Source organism: Ursus americanus, chromosome 24 (assembly GCF_024610735.1).
Source record: "Ursus americanus isolate L20-20 chromosome 24, mUrsAme1.1.p, whole genome shotgun sequence".
Classification (NCBI taxonomy): domain Eukaryota; kingdom Metazoa; phylum Chordata; class Mammalia; order Carnivora; family Ursidae; genus Ursus; species Ursus americanus.
This window is the reverse complement of record NC_142150.1, coordinates 21,597,733-21,619,384: the sequence shown is the minus strand read 5'-3', so window position 1 is coordinate 21,619,384 and position 21,652 is coordinate 21,597,733. Positions and strand designations below refer to the sequence as shown.

General features: G+C 45.9%; 1 protein-coding gene across 10 annotated transcripts in view; it reads right to left on the bottom strand.

The window, feature by feature from the left end:
* Positions 1-17,535: 17,535 nt before the first annotated feature.
* CD44 (CD44 molecule (IN blood group)) overlaps positions 17,536-21,652 on the bottom strand; it is an 87,326-nt gene continuing 83,209 nt past the window's right edge. For all 10 annotated transcript variants that reach the window (XM_087854750.1, XM_045808504.2, XM_087854744.1 and 7 more), the window contains one exon: positions 17,536-20,775. In XM_087854750.1, the coding sequence (XP_087710876.1) occupies positions 20,571-20,775 (205 nt within the window). In that variant the 3' untranslated portion in view covers positions 17,536-20,570. The remainder of the gene's footprint in view (positions 20,776-21,652) is intronic.

The window sequence follows — 21,652 nt, the reverse complement described above, 5'->3', positions numbered from 1 at the left end:
ATAGAATGGCTTAGATTAATTGAATTATTCTCTCTCATTCTTTTTTGGGGGTGAAAGGAAGCAAATATTTTATTTTAAATAAGTGAAAGAGATAGATGGGATACACCACAATTCTTTTTATGAATGGCAGCAGTTTCTTTAAACTGCTAGTGAAAATGGACATTTCCTATTAAGACACGCTTTTCCTTCTTCCTTGGGAGTCAAGTGTATATCACATCACACCCATCTTCAAAATGTTATTAAAATCTTATTTATAGAAAATATGCTTGTCAGTAACTTTCAGGGCTGCCATTTTGTTTTAACATAGCAAAGAGCCACAGATCACAACTGAGGTAAACATAACACTCTAGTATGGATACGATCTGGTTGGTCCTTTACAATAGGACAAAGGCAGAGAGAAACTTGACTTTGCTTCCTCCGGGATTTCGATCCCCATGTTCTAATTTCTTACCCTCTCTTCTGTAGCAGAAGTGTTTAATCCAGCCATCGCGACAGTGTAATGGTGCTTTTACTTACACTGTAAAAAAAAAAAAAGATATATATATAATTATTATCTATTATGTGCATATTGCCTATTATATGTAATTATTATAATTAATAATTATTATAATTATTATTAATATTATTATTTGCGGGGTGAGAATAGAAGGAGGAATAATGGACTCAGGGTTACAAGACATGAGTTCTTTTTTTTTTTTCCAAGACCTGAGTTCTGATCTCCACATAGTCACTAAAGAGTTGAGTAAATGTGGCCAAGTCCCTTGGCAATTTGGAAGTAATTTTGGCATATGTAAAATTGGGGGTTTGGATGAGGTCATTTCTAAGCTTTTGAACTCTGAAATTTACCTGGCAGCCAGGGAAGTCATCATGTGTGGATACACGTCATGTAAAGATACATACTTAGATCAAGGAGACGATGTCATGTGACAGAAGCATAGGAAGCCATTGCCACGTGTGAGAACTACAGCGTCACCAGTGATTTCCCTTGACCTTGGTGCTCCTCCCTAGCCCCGCGATCCCTCCCCAGAGGAAACTGTTCCTAGGAATTGTGTTTATCATTGCCCTGCCTTTAAAAACTAGTTTTATCTCACAGGTATGCGTGCCTACACGAGCTTTGCTTATTTTAAGCCTTATAAAAAGGGCTACAAGTAGTCTTTTTGGACATGTCTCTTCGTTACCTAATGTTGGGTTTCTGAGTTCCTCCGTGCTGGTAGCTGGGGTTTAGTCACCGTCACCGCTGTATGATGCTACGATGTGGAAACCACGCCCCATGTTGGTTATCCGTTTTCCTGCCAGTGGAGAGTTGCCTTGTTTCCAGTTGTTTCTGTGTGTCAGGCGGTGCTGCTATGAACATTCTTGTATGTACCTCCTCGATGTATAACCCAGGAGGCTTTAACATATGTGCTCCTGGATACAATATAAAAAACAAGTGTGTGTGTGTGTGTGTGTGAGAGAGAGAGAGAGAGAGAGAGAGAGAGAGAGACAGAGAGAGTATATGTGTGTCTGTGTGTGACTGGAAAGTACCTATTCAAATATGTGTCCATGGCTCCTTCAGTGGGCCCACATGTGGACCACCGCTGGACCCCCTGAGAATCCGCCAGCTGCCGGCTGAGTAATGAACCCCAGTTGCTGGCGGGAATACCGAGCCAAGTGAAACCAGAACGTTTTTTAGGAGGGGAATTTAAATTTAAAGCTGAAGCGGGACGCCTGGGTGACTCAGTCGGTTGAGCGTCTGCGTTTGGCTCAGGCCATGATCCCAGGGTCCTGGGATCCAGCCCCCCATCAGCTCCCTGCTCAACGGAGAGTCTGCTTCTCCCTCTGCACCTCCCCCTGCTCGTGCTTTCTCTCTTTCTTAAATAAATAAACAAAACTTTTAGAAAAGATTAAAGCTGAAGCGTTCTTTCCTCAGACTCACATGGTCCAGCCTTTGAACACAGCTCCAATGGCAGCTAGACGGACCCACTAGATCTTTCCTTTCTTCTTTATACCTGTTGCAGTGGGCCCAGCAAGCTCTGCCTGACATCAGCAGGCTGTTTGCAATGATGCAAACAGTTGTTTGAGAGAAGTTACAGGAAGTCACAAGAAAACTCTCCACCTCCTCCCCACACCACCAGCAGCCCCTTTAGCGACACGCTCTGGTCCCACAATGGCGGACTGCAGAATCATAAAGGCACCGTGTCTGAAAAGGGCGGCTGTGTGGCTGCCACCTGAGGCACTGAATCTTCTGGGCACCGCTTCTTCCGGGCACGGTGACAGAAACAGGAAGCCAGGACTTTGTACTTCAAAGAGCCACAGGTGACAGAAGGTTCAGGCACCTCCAGGAAAACTTTCATGAGGACAGGAAGGCGTGGGTGGAGGTGCCCACACGTTTGACGTGGCCTGTGCAAGAACAGAAGAATGTGGAGTCCCTGGAAAAGATGCAAATTTTTTAGCTTAATACTTTTCTTCCCAGCAGTTTTTTAAAGTTCAGTTCAGTCATCCTCCCACTGAGGCAGTGAGAGGCAAGAGTTAATTCCTGTGTCCCTGTAAGAAAAACTGAGCAGAGTCAGGCTTAAATTCAGGAGTGTTTGTGGGGTCCGCATCACTTGTCCAAAAAGAGTATAAAGAGCATAAAACCATCCAACGTAAATACCATTCTTGCTCGCAAAGATTTAAAAGCAACAACTTTAAATGCTTATGAATTCCATAAATCACACAAATAAATCGTTGTTGTGTTCCCTTCTCCCTCCCACCGCCCATGCCTCTCTCTTTATCAGGTCAGAATGAATACACAAAACCCCAAGATCTATTTCGGTCGGTGATTTGGGGTAATCAGATATTAGCCTTCCAAATATTGTCTGGAAAAATCTAGTGGCCTCCAGTGAAGGAAAAAAGGGCAAATATAGAACTGCAGTCGTCTGTGGTAGACTCCTTTTGTTGCATGACTTGGTTCTCCTGGAATTCTCCAACGGCCTCTGTCACTTCTCAGATGTTTTCCAGGCCTGGATAACATACTGCTCACGGAGGGAGGGGCCCTGGAGTTTCCAGATTGCCTTCATCTGAGTGAAAAGTTCAGCTGGAACGCCGTGTCCCTTCTCCAGTTGCTTCTCTCCTCATTCCAAACTTTCCCCTCTTCTTGGAGAAGAAGACAGAGATCATGCCAGACTGTAAGGCTAGAAAAGACCTCAGAGGGCAAATATTGGAAGGAGAGCCGTGCCTTTCCCAGATGAGGGAAAGTGATCCCCTCATTTAAAATGAACTAGAGGTAATGCAAGGGCAACCCAAGGTTAAATCCTGGTATCTCTTCTAGCTGCGGGTCCTGGATGGTTTAGCTTCCCCTTCTTCGCCTGTGGAATGGGACTAATCGTGCCTATGAAGTAAGGGATCTGATGAAAGGACATCCGACAAAGTAGTTAACACGATACTTGACCCATCAATGATAGCTGTCACCACCGTCGTCGTCGCCGTCATCATCGCTACTGCTACCCTTAGCATTATCAGTAAGAACTTCTTAGTGACTAAGCAGTAGGAAGCCACGCTTCCTTTTTCCCAGTTTGGCCTCTTTTCAACCATATCACATGGACACAAACGTTTAACCCAGAACTCAGAGCTGACCTTCCAAAAATCTGAGCTTTGTTGATAGACCATGACCTCTCCTGACCCAGCCTTTACACCTTCACTCAGCCTTTTCTCGAGGATAATTTTTCCTTTACTTCTAGAGAAGCTTCATGGACATCACGAGCCTGTGCTATCTGACATTCAAGAGGCCCTCTAATACTTTTTTAAATTACTTACTGAAGCTGTGATTTCTAGGAAGCCCACTAGATTTTTTTCAGGAAAAGGAAGTGAGTCTCAGCCTGGCTAAAGAGGCCTCTCACCAGGATAGGAGACTGAGTTGGCTCTTCCAATGGGAAACAGGACATCCAGGAACGACTCAATCGATTCTTTGCTGGAGAGGCCCCTCAGGGAGTCCCTCGCTCACAGCTTTGCACAGACTAGTAGAGCCTAGTGTCATGAGAAAGGCCATTTCCGTGGAATGAGCCCAACCCAGCAGGACCCTACAGAACTCCCTTGGCTGGGTCTATTCTCAGCAGTTTTCTTCCCACCACCCCTTTCTCCTTTGCTTTGTTTTCTTTCACAAATGACATTTACCTTCTCCTGCAACAGTTTCAAGAACACAACTTGGGAGAAACTTTCTGGAGCTTTTTGGTATGGGGAGCTCATCCATCACCATGCTAGAATCATCTCAAAATGGTGCCCCTCTACACATTTCATTTGTGTAGGCATGACCACATCTTAGGAGCCTGCTATTTATGATTAATATAGAGCTATTGTGTTAGGTGGGATCCCTAGAAGCAGAACCTGAGACAGGATTCAAATTCACATGATTTTTTTGAGGGAGTACTTTTCACAAAGCCTTTTAAAGAATTGAGGGAAACAAGAAACAAGAAAGAGCTGAGCAAGAAGATACTCTCATGGAAAGTCCGAGTTGTCCTTGAAGAAAGGAGACCTGTCTTTGAGCACCCATATCTGTCAGTCATTGGCTGTGGGCTACTTGTGGGAGGGGAGAAGTGGCTCCAGGTTAAGGCAGCCCCCATCTGCTGAGAATCATTCTCTGGAGCGGGGGAGCAGCTGCAAGTTGTTAGTTGTCAGCACAGCAGTTAGGGGATGGATGCACCAGCCTGAGAGGGGGATCTGAGCAGAGAACCAACAACATCAGCTAAAGCTTTCATCCCACACATGCCTACCGTGTGGCAGGCTCTTGGGTACCTTAGCGCGTATCGTTCTCATAACAATTCTGTGAGGTAGGTGTTACCGACATCCCCCCTCTAATTTTACAGATAATGCAATTGATGTTCAGAAACACACACTAACGAAAAAGCTGTCCTGGAGGTCTTTCTAGTTTCAATGCCTTCCATTATACTGGCTCTGTTTCCCCAAATAACCCAACAGAGTCTATTGCTGTGTTATCAATGTTTTATGGTATTTGAACCTCTATGCTTAGCGTAATACTCCTTGATGTCTAAACTTGAGGCCCAATTATGCATTCCAACGAAACTGGTCATGCTTGTCATCCCACGGGGTCCTGCGTCACCTACTTAGTTGCCCTCTGGAGTCCTGAAACATACATTTGGTAAAGAGGAGATCTCCAAGGATGCCCGGCACCCCAAGGTGCACCTGTAAGAGCTGGCCCAGCTGGTCAGAACAGAGTATTCTCGGGGCGCCTGGGTGGCTCGGTCGTTAAGCGTCTGCCTTCGGCTCAGGGCGTGATCCCGGCATTCTGGGATCGAGCCCCACATCGGGCTCCTCCACTGGGGGCCTGCTTCTTCCTCTCCCACTCCCCCTGCTTGTCTCTCTCTCACTGGCTGTCTCTGTGTCAAATAAATAAAAATAAAATCTTAAAAAAAAAAAAACAGAGTATTCTCTTCCTTAAAGCATTTGCTAAAGTCATCAGGACAATGTGTCATCCTGAGTGTCAATGCAGATCAACCGAGAGTGAGGGAGACTCTTGGGCGCTATTTGTGGTCACTAGGAAAGAATCACCGTTGATTATCAATGACTGCAAAGAAACCGGGAAGAGGGAGGGATTCCTGTTTGCCTTCCGTCTGCCATTCTGAATTGTATTGGTCAGGACGAGTTGTGGTGCAGTGGTGTCAGCAAGGTGAGCTTAGCACTGGCTCATAGCGTAGTTCTACTATGGGTCTGCAGAGGTCATTCTCCTTGTACTTCCCCAGGAACCCTAGATGATAAGCCAGCTACGACCTTAAACAGATTTGTTGCCATGCCAGAGGGAAAGAGGGCTCTAGGGAGGTCCTCACACAAGCAGTTTGATGTCACCTCAGCTCACAGCTCATTGGCCAGAACCAGCCACATGGTCCCATGCAGCTTCAAGACAGAATGAAATGCAATCCCACCTCCATTCTCAGGATGGAGGCGATCCAGAAACACGTATGCCAATAAATTACCATAGTCCACTTCTCTGGTCACCCGATATTTGGTGCACTCTGTTTTACGAATGCAAAATGTACTCAGACCTCCTCCCCAAGGGGGCTAAACAAAGTCTCATTCATTCATGGCATCAAACTCAAAGTCCAGGATCTCAGAGTGCCTCATGGAAGTTTCTATATATAGTCCAGATGTGGCTCCGGTTGGCCCAGAAATTGGTGAAAACAAAATGCAAGTTCTCTGCATCCCCTCCCCACCACTCCCCTCCACCCCTCACACACACATGCTCCAATGGCAGAATAGGGACAGTTTAATCACCAAACTTACTCCCATCTGGAAAGGGGACAAATGGAAGGCTTGAGTCGCTGAGCCATAGCATTTCAGAAATCCTGGTAGACAGACATTAGAGGGCCCCCTTGACTTCGAATAAGGGAAATTTTTTGATTAGGTCCCAATCTGGCTCCCGGGGAGGGCTTCCCAGTCCACTTTCCCCCCATGACCTTTCATTCCACCTCCTCGGAAGCCCCTCCTTCTCCGTTACACCTGTTGCTGCCTGTGAAGAGAGCATATAGGAATAATCTCTCGCGCAGCAACAGCCTCTGCTTTCTGCTCATGGGAAGTTAGGGTTTGGGACTCCTTTTAATTCTTCACCAGGTACAGAGTTTTTTACTTGAGGTCCACAGTTTCTTGGGCACCATGACTTTTAAAATCTTCACCGGCTTTTTAAGTTTGATTCTACTCAGCCTCAGCCAATAGCCACACCCTCAGTCCTTCTAGAAACACATCCCTTTCTCGTAATTGTGGGGACCTTGAGCCAATCAGGCTTGAGGCAGAGAGCCATATCCTTCGATTTCTTTTTCTCTGAGCCATGTTTTAGAAAGAAAGAATATGCTGGATGCCACATTAGCTCCTGCAGAGGTTTTAGTAATAGATAGGATGACCATGTACTCAAATTGATTGTGCTTCTGAGACTGAGTTAGTGCCTAACACGTGTCTATTTTATCTTTTATTGTTTGGGGTTGAGAAGGAGTTGTCTCTTCCAGCTCTACAAATGTTCACATTTCTAGAATCTCAAGGTAATGAAAATATTTGAGACGGCGACTGCGTCCTGACCACTCAGGGTCTCTGAGTTTCGGTGATGACGGAGCCTGTCAGGACCCATGATGGGCACGTAGCATGAACGAGCAACCACCTTTGTTCTTTGGGGCCACGGAGAATGTGCAGTTGTACTGCGATCACCTGATATATTAGGGAAACGTATCTCCTACTCCGGGGTTTCGGCTTAGATGCGTACTCTTTGTGGCAGCCTCATTTGGAAGCAAAATTAAACACTCCTTACGAGCCAGTAACTACCCGATGATGCCTATGGAAATGATACATGTTTGCCAGTCCTGAGAAAAGGAAACTCAGTCACCAGAGAGGCTTCTGAAGGCTGGCTGGAGGAAAACAGCACAGATCAAAGGAGTCTCGGCTGATTCAATGTAAGAGTATCATTTTTCTAAGATCGAGGCTTGGAGAGTTTAGAAATTATTCTTTTCTGCACCAATTTCAAATTAGGGGTGAGGGTTTTTTCCTAAACAGCTATGTTACTGAAAGCTAAATGATGGAAAAAAATAACCCAAACTGATAAATTGTTTCTGCCTCCATGGAATGGGTCTCTAGCTGTTCTCTGAAGAGATGAGTCAGGAAGATGGACTTTCCTTGGTCCAGCCGGAGTCTTGCTGTGGGGAAATGCTCCCGCTGCTTAGTGTGATGCATGGACCCCATTTCACAGATGAAGAAACTGAGGCCCAAATATGTTGACTAAGATGCCCTCAGGAGAACGTCTATTCAGCTGTTAGTAATCAGGAAGGGAAAGATACCCCGCCTCTATTTCTCTCTTGGAGGCTGGGATGTGGATTAGTTTTGCAAGGATGCTGCCACCACGGCTTCCACTTACCAGCTCTGTCACTGGCCACAGCTGCCACGTGCCCATGGCTGTGAACCTGTCTCCACTTCTCACTTGTCTGTGTGTCACGCGCGCCAGATTCAAAGCCCTGAGGGTCCTTCGGACCACGCTTGTCTAGCTCAAGCCGAGTCAGGCTTTTGGGCTCCGCAGCGCTGCTCTGTGCACTGGCTGAGTCAGGACCCAGGCGTCCTCTGTGGGCGACGGTTCCGCGGGAGCTCCTCCCAGAGGGGCTCGCTGGCCTACAGCTTGGAACCAGGAATCCCTCTACCATTTACGTTCTGTCTTCCCAACGCTGTTGAAATCTCTTTTTCTGTTAATGTGCTTTCTTCTTCCATGCTTTTCCTATTTGTAGGTCCATACTCTTTTTTTTTTTTTAAGATTTTATTTATTTATTCGACAGAGATAGAGACAGCCAGCGAGAGAGGGATCACAAGCAGGGGGAGTGGGAGAGGAAGAAGCAGGCTCCCAGTGGAGGAGCCTGATGTGGGGCTCGATCTCAGAACGCCGGGATCACGCCCTGAGCCGAAGGCAGACGCCTAACCGCTGTGCCACCCAGGCGCCCCATGTAGGTCCATACTCTTGATACATTTGCTCTCCTCGGAGCGAGTCTCAGGAAGGAAAATCCATACATGAGTAGATTCAGTCTGTTGACTTAAACCGAAAGTCTGGGGTGGAAGATCCATTCTCGAAGGGAGCAATCGTGCATGCCGCACCCCTTCCAGCGGGCAGTGCCGAGCCTGCATTAAGCTGCCTCGCATACACCCCCTGCTCAGATAGGCCATCGTGTAAGACGCACTACTGCCACCATCGCCCCACTAGCTGGCCATCTTGGCTGCGACACCTGGGTGACGTTCTGCTACCTCTTCGGCTGCTGGTCTGGGGAACAATTCCCAGCTCAATGCTAGGTTATGACGTGGGTTGGAAGTGACCAGACATCATTTCCTCGTTCAGATACTCTGGAAAAGCCTCCAAAATATAACCAGTGAGTCAGGTTCCTCGTTGTCTGTCGTAAGACGCGCCTCTTTCTATGATTCCTGTGTGCGCTTATTCAGCGTCTATCGCTGCGCACCTACTGTGCGCCAGGGCAGTCTTGCAGGGGCAGAGGACACCGCAGGAAACACGGCGCTTGTTATGAAGGTTATACATCCAGCTGCTGGCTGTTTGAGTGTCTTATGCAATTGTCAGAACGGAGTGCGGAGAGGGAGACGAGATCTTGCGGACTTGGTCTACCTTCCTTTTCTCTTGTTTCGAATTTTATTTAAATTCTAGTTAGTTCACATATAGCGTAATATTGATTTCAGGAGTAGAATTGATCTACCTTCTTATCCCCAAACCATACAAGACTGTTGTGTGTGTGTGTGTGAGAGAGAGAGAGAGAGAGAGAGAGAGAGAGAGAGAGGGAGAGGTTTCCTTCTGGGGTGGACAATGTGAGATGCACCTTTCTAAGATTTCCTCTTTATCTTCTTTTCATTCCTGTTCCTTATCTCTCCTCCACGAACCCCATCTATTTCTGATATCCCCACACTCCTTTCTCCTGCTCCCCGCCAGCCCTGCCCACAGAAATAATCAAATCTCTGTCCGTTTCGGCTCTTTCTACTTCCCTCAGCGTTTCCAGCCTTCCCTGTTGGATGTCAGTTGCTTTTCTCCTCCTGCAAGTCGCAGTTGTGCTGCAGAGAATGATGGGTTCTGCCTCTGTATCTTCTGGATTCCCCAGAAGTGAGCCCTTGTCTCTGAGAACTGGAGAGGTGGGAGGAAAAACTTGGTGAGAGATTGCCACCCTGGGTGGTGGCTGGGTTTCCCCTCGATTACCTAAAATCAAACAGAGCTCATCACTTCCGGGACTAATTTTCTTCAGAAACTCCTGTCTTGACCTAAATAACAAATACCATTTCTCCACGCGTCTTGACAGTTCTCCTAGCAGAATGAATACCCTGGACTTCATATTCCTGAAGAGCGTTTGCACCTGCCTTACGGCTAAAGGAATTCACCAGACACCTTACTCTTACTGGACACCAAAGAACATTTTATTCAAATCATGTTTCCCTAAATTCCAGAACCGGGAGGAAATCAGTTTTTCCAGTCAGACTGATATGATCTGAAATGTAACTCATTTGTGTAGCTGGTTACCAAACTTAGAGGATACTTTTTGGAAGAGAAAACATTTCTAGCTTAAAACTTCTGGGAATAAAGAATTTTGCAGAAAACAGATGTTTGGTTGTCTATTTACCTTGATCTAGAAATGGAGTAGATCATTCATTTTGTATTTTTTAAAAGATTTATTTATTTATCTTAGAGAGAGAGAGCTCAAATGGGGGAGGGGCAGAGGGAGAGGAAGAAAGAGAATCTCAAGCAGACTCCCAGTCGAGCTTGGAACCTGACGTGGGGCTCGATCCCAGGACCCTGAGATCACGACCTGAGCCAAAATCAACCGACGGAGGCACCCAGGCACCCACTTTTTGTATTTTTAATGTTAAATTCTTCTTAAGGAAAAATAAAAAACACCAAATGAGCCAATCTCTTCTTTGAGTAGCCCTAGATTCTTTTAGCAAATCCATTTAGCCAAAGGAATAATTCCAAATTAAATCGAGCCAAAATTTGGTACAGAATTGAACTTTTCCCCAAACAGCAGACATCTTAATATGTGATGCATTTAGAACCAACTAATGGGCACAAACTGTTTTAAAGCCCCAGATAATTTTGAAACTCATTTAACAGCTCATCGACTCTGATACCAGCCCCCTCAGGAGCTGTCATGAAAATCATTCCCATTAGAAGGATCGGTATGTTGGAAGAGAAGCTGGTGTAGGGGTTCAGAGAGCAGCCCTGGCTCTATGCCATTCATGTTGGCATCCTGTCTCTGCCACTTACTGAGTGACTATACGCCCTGTGCCTCAGTTTCCCCATCTGTAAAATAAAGGTAGTAAAGTACTTTATTCCCTACGGTTCTCCTGAGTCTTTTTTTTTTTTTTAAAGATTTTATTTATTTATTTGACAGAGAGAGACAGCCAGCGAGAGAGGGAACACAAGCAGGGGGATTGGGAGAGGGAGAAACAGGCTCCCAGAAGAGCAGGGAGCCCGATGCGGGGCTTGATCCCAGGACTCTGGGATCATGCCCTGGGCCAAAGGCAGATGCTTAACGACCGAGCCACCCAGGCGGCCCTGTCCTGAGTCTTATTTTCGTTTTCCGATGGCAGCACATGCTTCTGTAGTGCTCTGTGCCAGACACTGCTCTACAACCCAAGATAGTGATTCATTTCGTTTTGATAACTCTATAGGCTATGTCCTACGATCTAGTTAACCACAGAGAGGTTAAATCACTTAATTGGGTTACTGTGCACAGCGGGTTTTAAACAGCGTCTGGACGATAACGAACACCCCATCAGTGTCAGCCATCGCAGGCAGATACCTTCCTCTACACCCCCGTCGTAGAAGGAACTCTCCTCGCTTGTCTGTGTATTCTCAGAGAAGGATATATAGCCCAGCACACAGCACGGCGCTCAGCACATAGGAGGTATTTGGTATTATGATGAAATGGCAACTAATTAACATTTCCTTCTCTTTACGATCTTTGAATCCTTTTCAAAACACAATGTATTGATTAAAAAGAAAATGTGGACTATCAGTTGTACCCTGATCCTTTGTCCCACCATAAAGGCAACCCAGCTCCCCTCCCACTCTACACTAAGACTTCAGTGCCAGGACATCCACCTTCACCCTCTTCTTGCTGCTTTTACGTTGAGGAGTCAAGGACTGAAGTCAGGTGGCAGGACCCAATTTCCCCTATGGACCGGGGGAATGTTCTGGAACGTCCACTAGGGGGTGCATTATCAACAGGCCAGAGAAGGCCAACAAGCTGCTTAAAAAGGGAAAGTAACAATTTCTCAAAGGACCTGAACCTAGAAGGGAAAATTCCCGTCGATCCCATTCTTGGTTTCCAGATGAACATGTAGGACTTTTCTCGACTGGGTTTTACACAAAGCTCAAAATTTTGCCAAAGAAGAAAGTGATCTACAACAGAGGGTCAGGGAGTGGACAGATGTCCCAGCCTGGTGCTGCCCTAAGACAGAGCCCAGCATTGCCAATGACTCTGCCCACCCCCCACCCCCCAGGCCAGACCCTGTGGTGCTGCCGGTGCTGGCTCCCAGCACCCAGTGAGGTTGGCTTCAGAGAGCGGAAGAGCAGAGTGGCCAAGTGTGGCCAACCCAACCTGCCCTGAAAGTACAGCCAGCCAGCCTCACTGGGAATTAGAGGAGAGACGCTGTCCTTATTGGGACTCACTGGGGCTGACTTCATAGCTCTTAGGATTTCTATGTCTGCCATATACAGAAAGGCCTCAGTAAAGAAGTCCTAACTTGCTTTCACTACTTTTCTTCAAGTCTTGCTCTTCTTTGCATTCCTCTTAATTCTATCTTTATCCTTCCAACAGCTTTTCCTGACATTTCTTTCTTCATTTCTCAACGAGATTTAAAGAATCCTTAGAGGAGGAGAAAAGAAAAGGTACAGTTCTTCTTGAACTCTAGTAACCTCGCCTGAAGTTCGAATTGCCCGTAAGCCTTCACCGCTGAAAACCTGTCTCTCCACTTCTCCATGGAAGGGTTCCCAGAGTGTGGGCCTGGCTCTCGGGAGTGGGGCCCCTAGAATTCCAACCCCTCTCCTCCCTCTCCTCATCTAAGAGCCACCCTGAAGCCGCTCTCTGGAAGGGTCTTCGTGTAGTAATGGCGATGATAACACTCTACCCTTCCTCAGAAAAGAGGAGGCAGAACCTCTTTTCCTTTCTAATGGGTATTTGGGACTCTCAGAGCGGGAGGGTTTTTAGGACCCTAATTCTTGGAAGGGCAGGAGGGACTCAGAAACTCTTAGAATACCCCTGACTTCCCCCACACCATGGTTCGTATTCTACCAAGGTCCCTACTATGTGTTCCCATGAGAAAAATGTTGAAGATGGAGGGAAGGAGGGGAAAAATCCTGTGTCCATCTACTCTATTCTATGCAGTTTACATACATTATCTCATTTAATCGCTCATCCGTCTTTCTGGTAGTAATGACAGTTCCCATTTTACAGCTGAGGAAACCAAGGCCCAGAGCCATTCAAAAACGTACGTAAGGTCATAGAGGGAGTAAGGGGTAGGGTTAGATTTGTACTCAGAGTTTTCTTTTAAAGACGGCCATTTTCTAACTACACTTTAGCTGCCTTTCCTGAGGTGCTTTGCCATTCCTCTGTAGGGAGTGAGGAAAGAGGAAGTGGTTTGGACTAGACTTCTGGAAAACAGTAGTCATCACACGATGAGGCAAACAGTCTGGAAGCCTGAGAGGGTGGGTTGAGGGGGTGGGTTATGGGGAGCCCTGACGGGCAGACTACCGGTGTTGAAGACCAGATGTCAACACAGGCAAGGAGTGGGGCTGGAGGCTGGGGTGCTAGTTACCGAGAAAGAAGGATGGCTCAGCCAGACTTCCTGCTCCCCTGACCCTCTGCCCGGGCAGCCTGGCAAAAGTCATACTGACCCAGGACCTGCTTCTTCCCTTTCCAATAAACATAGATGCCGATCTGTGAGGTTGTTTACAGTTTCTTAAATTAATTCTATCACCAGTATGGCCTAAATGGTGAGTGTACTTTCACCTACTCATTCCCAAGCCCTTCCTGTGGTTTCTGGAAGCCTCCTTCAGTCCCACCAGGCCCAGAGAATGAGGGCATGCTGACCTGGTTTACAGCATTTGGAGATGACCTCTTCACTTTGACAAGCTCAATTTACCAAACTTCTGACTACAGGCAACAAAGCATGTGACGTCAGAGGCTCTGGGCAGGGCTGAGCTCCATTCCAGGGTCTACCACTTTCTACATGTGTATCTTAGGGACAATAATTAACTTCTCTGCATCCCCAGGTGCCTCACCTAATAAAAACAGGACACGAATTCTCCTTCACTGGTTATAGGAACCACTCAAAAGCGTGTAAATCCAGGAATCTGTGAGCACTTTGTAGAGGGTAACTGTGGAGGCCATTATTGAGCTTGGCCTTCGGCTGTGTCCTAGAGATCCAGAGCCAGATCCTGCCCTCAAGCTTGCTGTCTTGTGGAAAAGACGGGCCCATGGGCCAATTAATCAAGTGGCCGAGTAAGACCTGTGTCGATGACACCTGGACAAGGTAAAGGGGTGGCACTGGGAGGAGAAGGGGCTCGGCCTGGGGAGGGGCGTGGTGAGGCAACTTTCTGGAAATCTTGGTCAAAGCCATGGGTGGAGCCGCCCCTTTGGTTAATCCTCAGCCACAGCTTGAATGGCCAAGATTTCATCAAGGGAGGCCAGCGAATCTGCTTCTTGGACTTCTTGCTCTTTAGTCTGGCTTTCGAAGCAAAAAACCTTTCTGTGAAAATTAAAGAGCCTTGGAGTCCAAAATAGTCTGGAAACAGGCGTCCTAAGTTGATAGCTTAAAAGCTGATTCGAGTTCTGGAAACAATTGGGGATGGTGAAGAGAGAAGTTAAGGGCCTACTCTGTGCATAAGGAATTGATATTCACCTAGGAATTAGTATTTTCGAGGACCTGATGTATGCCAGACCCTACCAGGTACTATTACCTCACTTAATCCTCAGAGTGGCCCCATGGAATTTTCATTGTCCTTCTTTTACAGATAAGAAAACTAAGACTTGAAGTATTTAAGAACAGGAGTGCACAGTTAGGTGATAGAATCAGTCTTAAAACCCAGGTTTGTCCGATTCTGAAGCTCGTGATCTCTCTGCTGTATCAGACAATCTCCGGACGTAGATTCACACAAGACCCTGCTCCTTCCTTTTCCAATAAATGTGGCATTTATGAAGCTGTTTATGGTTTTCTAAATTAATGCTCTTGCGAACATGGCCAAAATGGTGTGCGTACTTACGCATAAACGTGAGAGGTGCCCTCAAGGACAAGAATCTTTCAACATATCAGTCATAGATCGATTACGCTAAGGACCCCAGTCATTGGCCTCCCTGTAACCACACTTCTTGCAACATGACTTTGCAGCTCCTCCCATTCAGGGGTAGAATCAGTTTCCCATCCTTCAAGTCTGGGCTGCCCTTGCGATCTGTCTGGTCAGTAGTAAATGGTGGAATGATGTAGAGCCAGTTCCGGGTCTAGGCCTCAAGGAGCCTTGTGGGCATCTACCATCACTTGGACCCCTGCCAAGGCCAGATCAGGCAGCTGGGGGGATGGGAGGGACACATAGGAAGAGACCACTCCGCCATCTTCCCATCCATGCCAGATGAAGCCATCATAGATTCTAGTTGACCTGTTGTCTGAACTCTGCCCGGATCAGCAGCAGCACCCAGTCTGTGGGCAGACTCCCGAGAAATAATAAATGTTTGTTGTTTTAAGTTATTGCATTTTGGGAGTGGTTTTTAATGCACCATTAACAATTAACAGCTAACTGCTAGAACCAAAAATGTAATTTTCTTCTTAATTAAAGGTCAATTCATTTATTGTCAGTACTTCAGTTTGGATGGATTGGTCCCTAGCACTGTGCAGCTGCCATCTTGGGATCTCCCCTTTTCATCATTGTAGGAATTCCCTTTACTTTGCTGTCTGAATCCCAGGCCTTTCTCTTTTTCGGTAACTCCCTTGTTTTGATGGAGTCCATCCTGTGGGAGTTGCCTGAAAATGGGTGGATAGATTTGGAGATAATGCATATTTGAAACGCCTTCATGCTACCCTTTCTCTTACTTTGTGGTTTAGCTAAATTTGAGTTCTAGCTGGGAAATATTTCTCTCAGAGTTTTGAGGCCACTGTTTCATGGTCCTCTATGTGGCTCTTGAGAAGTCTGATTCTATTCTGATTCTTAATCCTCTGTATTATCAATCTTCCCTCTTCAGAGGCTTATCAAATAATCTCTTTGCCTTGATTGTGATGAATTTTTTAGATGGTGTGCTTTAGTATGGGTCTGTTTTCACCCATTGTGCCAAGCACTCGCTTGGTCCTTTTAGTCTAGCTATTCGTGTTCTTCAGTTCTGGGAGACCTTCTTGATTTATTCTTGAATGAATCCTTCCTCTTCACTTTCTGTTTTCTCTTTCCGCAACTCCTATTATTTGTATGTTAGATTTCCTAGAATGGTTTCCTACTTTTATCTTTTCTCCTCTGTTTCCTTTGTTTTGTCTTTTCTCTCTTTTCTGGGGTATTTCTTCAGCATTATTTTCCAAACCTTCTACTGGGTTTATTTTTTAATTTATGCTTTTGAGTTTAAATTTTATTTTATTTTTATTTTTTTTTAAAGATTTTATTTATTTATTTATTTATTTGAGAGAGAGCATAGGGAGGGAGGGAGGGAGGGCGAGAAGGAGGGAGGGAGAGGAAGAAGCAGACTCCCCTCTGAGCAGGGAGCCTGACCTGGGCCTCAATTCCAGGACCCTGAAGATAGATGCTTAACTGACTGAGCCACTCAGGCACCCCTTGAATTTAAATGTTAAAGGCTCCATTTTTGTAGGTGTTCCCTCAATGTTCCTTTTTATGTTAGCATTGTGTTCTTGTTTCATTGATATATGATCTCCTCTTATCTTAAGGAGGTTATTAACGATGTTTTTTAAAGTTTTCTTCTCTGTGAATCATCTCCACTTCTGATGTGTAAGAGGCGGCCACAGGAAGCTAAGAGCCCTGTGCGCCTGGTGGGGCTTGAGATGCAATCTTCACTGCGGCTTGCTTTGCTGGGCCATTTCCTTGCGGGAACTCTCATGTATCTTCAGAGTTTTCTCTCAGCTTTATCAGATTCCCCAGAAAGACTGAACTTCTGTCTGATGGATACATGCTTGGCTGCTGGCATTCTGGAAGCCAAGCTGGGGGAAGGCAAGGGAGTCTCAACATTCCTTATGTATGTTTTCACTTCTCGGTATGGTATTTCTAATGTCAACAGGATATGCCTTACTGCCCCTCAGAGGCTCTCTGTTTTGCCCTCTTCAGAGAATGGACTTCTGGTCATTGGTTGGGATTGGGAAAGAACAGTCATTCAGCTACTTGGAGTGAAGAGGGAGATACGGGGTTCTAACTGCATCTTAAATAGTCTTCAAAGCCATCATCCTAATTTTATCCCCATCTTCTCCAGCACATTCCAGAGGTAGCTAATCCTGCCAATCAATTTCTGAGCCTTTGGTGGGGTTCTGCTTCACACATGTGATTGACTTGTCTCAACTTCCCCACTCCTGGCTTAGGACTCAGTTTTTACAGATTTGCTCCATTACCAATGAACAGTCACTCTCCAGCTTCAAAGTTTTGTTCCTATTGTCTCTTCTTCCTTTCTCTTTGATCCCCCTGGTTTACCCTTTTTTGGAATAGCTCTTTATTGTCTTTTCAGAGGCCTGCATGAGAGAATGGCTATGAGTGTGTTCACTCTTCTCTCTTTAGCTGCTAGTCCAGGATAGTTCTCAGCTTTTGAAGAACTAACACCTCAAGATATCTTACTTAGTTTGAGCTATGTAGACCACACCTTTACTATAGAAAATCAAACTTTCTCCCAAAGAAGACCCTTAAGTGGTACAAGTCCATGTGATTTTTTTTTTTTTAGAAAAATTGAGTATAAGGTTTCAGTCACTTCACAAACTTGTAACCTTGTGGTTCTAAATAACCCAGACAGCCAGATCATCACAGCTCTGCCCAGCCACCCCCTCCCCCAGACTTCCATTCCCTTCAAATCAGAGACTTCTGAGTCTGTTTCCTTTAGCTTTTTAATAGTAGCTTTTTGGTATTTTCCAATAAGTGCTTTCAACTGGGCAATATATATATCATGCTTTCCTTGTTACTACTGGTCCAACAATAAATATACAAAAATGAGAGGAAGGGTGTGCTGTGACAAATCAGAAATAACAATGGTCACTGTACATGCATGAACAATGAGCTATTCTTCGAAAACTCAACAGAAGTGATTTATAGAAAGGCATACCTATTACATAAGCTAAACGGACCACATTATTCTTATTCTTAAGTACCCTTGACATTTCTAGAGAAGTCAGAGATTCCTTTCTCCCACTCCTCTGCTGTACCAGTATTGAATGAACATTGGCTATGGAACAAGTTCTTGGGATCATGGTCTCAATATAAAACTTTGAGAGGTTCTGCTGGAGAAATCCATTCTGCCAGGCTTAGAATCTACAAAATATGGATATGAAGAAGTCTCTTGCACCATTTTATTTTCACCCAGTGCTAATTTAAAGGCAGCCCTCAGGAGACACAAAAGATTTACAATTGTAGGAAAAATTGCATCTTGAACTCTCAGCTTAATGGCATTGCGCCATTATTTCAAACGGGAGAAAATACGTCCTATTCCATGAACTCCGGGCAATATTGGAGGGGTATTGCATTCAAGGACTAAAAGCTCTGGACCTCTCCCATTCCTGTCTGAGAACACAGAGATATATCCAAGTGAGGGACTACACCAGTAATAAAAGGAAAGATCATAGGAAATTCTAAAATAAAATAGAAAACAATCACCTATCTCAGCCTATTTATTGGAAATGTCTAGAAAAGGAAAGCCATCCCTAGTGGTGAGACTTGTAAGACTATCCATGACCCTGAAGAGAATCTGGGGACAGATCAAGCCTGACATAGCCTTCCTGTCCCAGATCCGGAGTGGCCAAAGAGCCAGAATGTGTCTGCAGCAGACGAGGAAAGCTCTTGGAAAGCAGGGAGAACTTGGACATAGTGGCTGTGAAACAGAGTGGCTAGATGTCCATTTCTTTTCTTTCCACTTGAAAATAAAAAGAAGACCCGACAGCTGGATATGGAACTGGCCAATGAAGTTCACAGAAGAGAAGGAAGTTTTCAAAGATCATGATTAGGAAGAGGTTACGAGGGTAGATAGGGGAGAACGGAAGTTGGAAATGAGGGCAGAAAGTGGGCCTCTCTTCCAAAAATAGATCTGTCACAATCACACCATGTATAAGCCCAGCCCTGACTAATGTGGGACCTATTTTCTTCTTCTCCTCCTCCTCCCTCTACCCTTCTTCTCTTATTTATTCTTTTTCTTTTCCTCTTCCACTTCCTTTTTCTTCTCCTTTCCCCCTCTTCCTCTTCCTTCTTGTCTCTCTCCCCCCACCGCTCTCTCTCTCTCTCTGGTCTTAGCAACATCACCAGTTAAACTTATCAGTTTAGGCAACAGATAACTTTTCATGGGGGCATAAGGAAGGAGGTCTCATTTTATAGGAGTCCTTACTTTACAGATTCAATTTCTTCTATTACAAATCATCTTTGGAAGTTCCAGGACCAATGGGACTTCTGAACTGATGAATAAAGACCGAGTGCTTGCCAAGCAAGGGATAAAGCCATTCTTCTCTTACTTGGTCATAAGCCCACCCATCTGGTGCCAAGAGTCCAATGGTGGGAAGCCCTGTAACCTTCTGAGGGACTTCCCAGGCACTTAACCGACCCTGAGTAGAACTGCGTCAGGGACGGCTGGCTTGTTACAGTATAAACAAATACAGCCATAGAAACACTCAAACAGGATCTACACAGCTGCCTCCCTCTTCCCCCACCTGTGGCAATCAGTTGGCTACGGTCTATGCTCTCTTTCATTTCCGTTGGCTTCTCTTTTTGTTACAAGAGGCCAAGATGTACTTCCATATTGGTTTTGGACGTCATTTAACACGGTCAGTGTCTATGAAATGGGATGCCACAAATGGTAGGTCAGGCAATGTAAAGTGACTTTTCACAACCTCTCAGGGCAGAGAACTGGTGGCCGCTCTCACATAAAGCAGCTGAGGCTCCTCCGCTCGCAATTTGGGTGCTAGGACAGGAGTAAGTCTTTGGAGCCCCAGAGATAAAATAGCGCTGTCTTCCTTGATTCTCTTGGAGATTTGGTTGCGTGAGCCTGAATGGGGGCTTAGTGGCTCTGAGATGAAGACTTTCAAGGAGGGCCTTCTCTCGTCTTCCTGATGAGTTTTTGGGAACCAGACCTGGCTGGTGAAAAAACTGAAGGATCACAGCACAAAGGGTTAAGGTGGAAGAAGTACAGATATTTATTATGAATCAGCTTAAACCCTTTATGCCTCTGACAAAGTAACAAAAAAAAAAAAAAAACCAAAAAAAAAAAAAAAATACCACACTGATCAAAGGACCTCCAGGGTTCACTACTTCAAAAACAAGATAAATAGCTTCCTACAGATAAATAGCTTCACCTTTGGGTATTTCCCAGAAGCATCTGAAAAATTTCCAGGGGGTCTATAGAAGGGGATGTGTAACCAGTACATTCTGACCCGCTACCCCACTGGAAAGAAATGCCAAGGGATTGGGTGGCAGAGGGGGGCGGGGAATGCGGACCCATTCAAATACCTTCCCAGGGACCAATCCCTCTTAGCCCTGGGGGATGTCCTTGTTCTGAGGCTGTTGCCGGGGAGGGGGAGTGGAGGGAAGGCCGGGGATCGGGAAGATATATTTGCGGCTGCAGTTAAGAAGCCATACGGAGCACACCCTAGGGGGTGGAGGCTTCTAGGTGGGAACTGGAACGGTCAAATTCTTGCAGGTTATCAGTTGGGCCCTCATTTCAGAAAACGATGCTGTTTATATAAATTGGACCTGACTTCAAAACAAAACAAAACGCAAAAAACAAAAAGGAGTAGAAAATTTTATACTAAAAAAGGAACCCCAATGAAACAATCAGTAGCACATTGCATCTGTGAAGTGTCCCAGCTCCTTCTCACGCTTGTGTCTCCAACTGCCATTTCTCTCCAAGGTCACCACGGCGTGGGTGCTACACCCCAATCTTCATGTCCACATTCTGCAGGTTCCTCGTCTCGTCGGCTGTCATATACTGATCGGGGGTGTCGGAGGGCTCCTTGTTCACCAAGTGCACCATCTCCTGAGACTTGCTGGCCTCTCCATTGATCCCGCTTGGCTTCCGGTCCCCCACCGCTCCATTGCCATTGTTGATCACCAGCTTCTTCTTCTGCCCGCACCTAAGGATTTTTAAAAAAGCACGTGAGACGGTGCCCTGACAACTCAAGTCATCATCACGGTCGTCACCACGGTCAGCATCATCACAACAGTTGTGGACGGTCTGCCTGAGCGTTTTTCATCTGACTGAGGTTAACCATCCAAAGCGAGTCCCTCAACCAGCGGCAAAAGCATCACCCACGCACCTGTTAGAAATGCGCGTTCTCCGCCTGACCCCAGATGTGCCGAGTCGGAGAAGCCTAGGAGTGGGTTTAACATCTGTGGCTTAATAGGCCCGCAAGGGGTTTCTGATGCACACCTGCGTTTGAGAGTCCGCGGTCACCACGCTGGGATGCCAGGGCTAGTATTGTCCCCCTATTGCAGGTGAAGAGACCCTTATGCTCCGAAAATTCAGTAAGTTGCCCCAGTTATTCAGCAAGTAATAAAAGAATTGAGATTCAAGCCCTTCGGTGTCTGACTCCTAAGTCCTAATTCTCCTTCCTCGTCGGTCGATATGACCATGTTAGTCTTTTATAGGCACTTTAGCCGTTCCTGCAGACTTAGATAACCCACGAGCATCGTGACCATAAATCATTCCGATGTGTGTATTCAACCAAGTGCCCTTACTTCCTCTCCCAGGGGACACTTTGTTGGCCTTATCGGGGTGCGGACTGCACGGCCTGAGAAAAATGAAACATTATTCTAGACATGTAAGGCCGTATTGATTTTCATCAGTTAACACTGGGTCACTTCCATATAACTCTGGACACAGGAGGCTTAACTATATAAGGAAAGCTAGTCACTGTCACTGCAAGGGTTCTCAGTAACGTTGCTTAAGATTCGATCGCAGAAGTTCTTCTATGGAAAACCATGCCCTTGATGGTGTCCCTGGGTCATAGC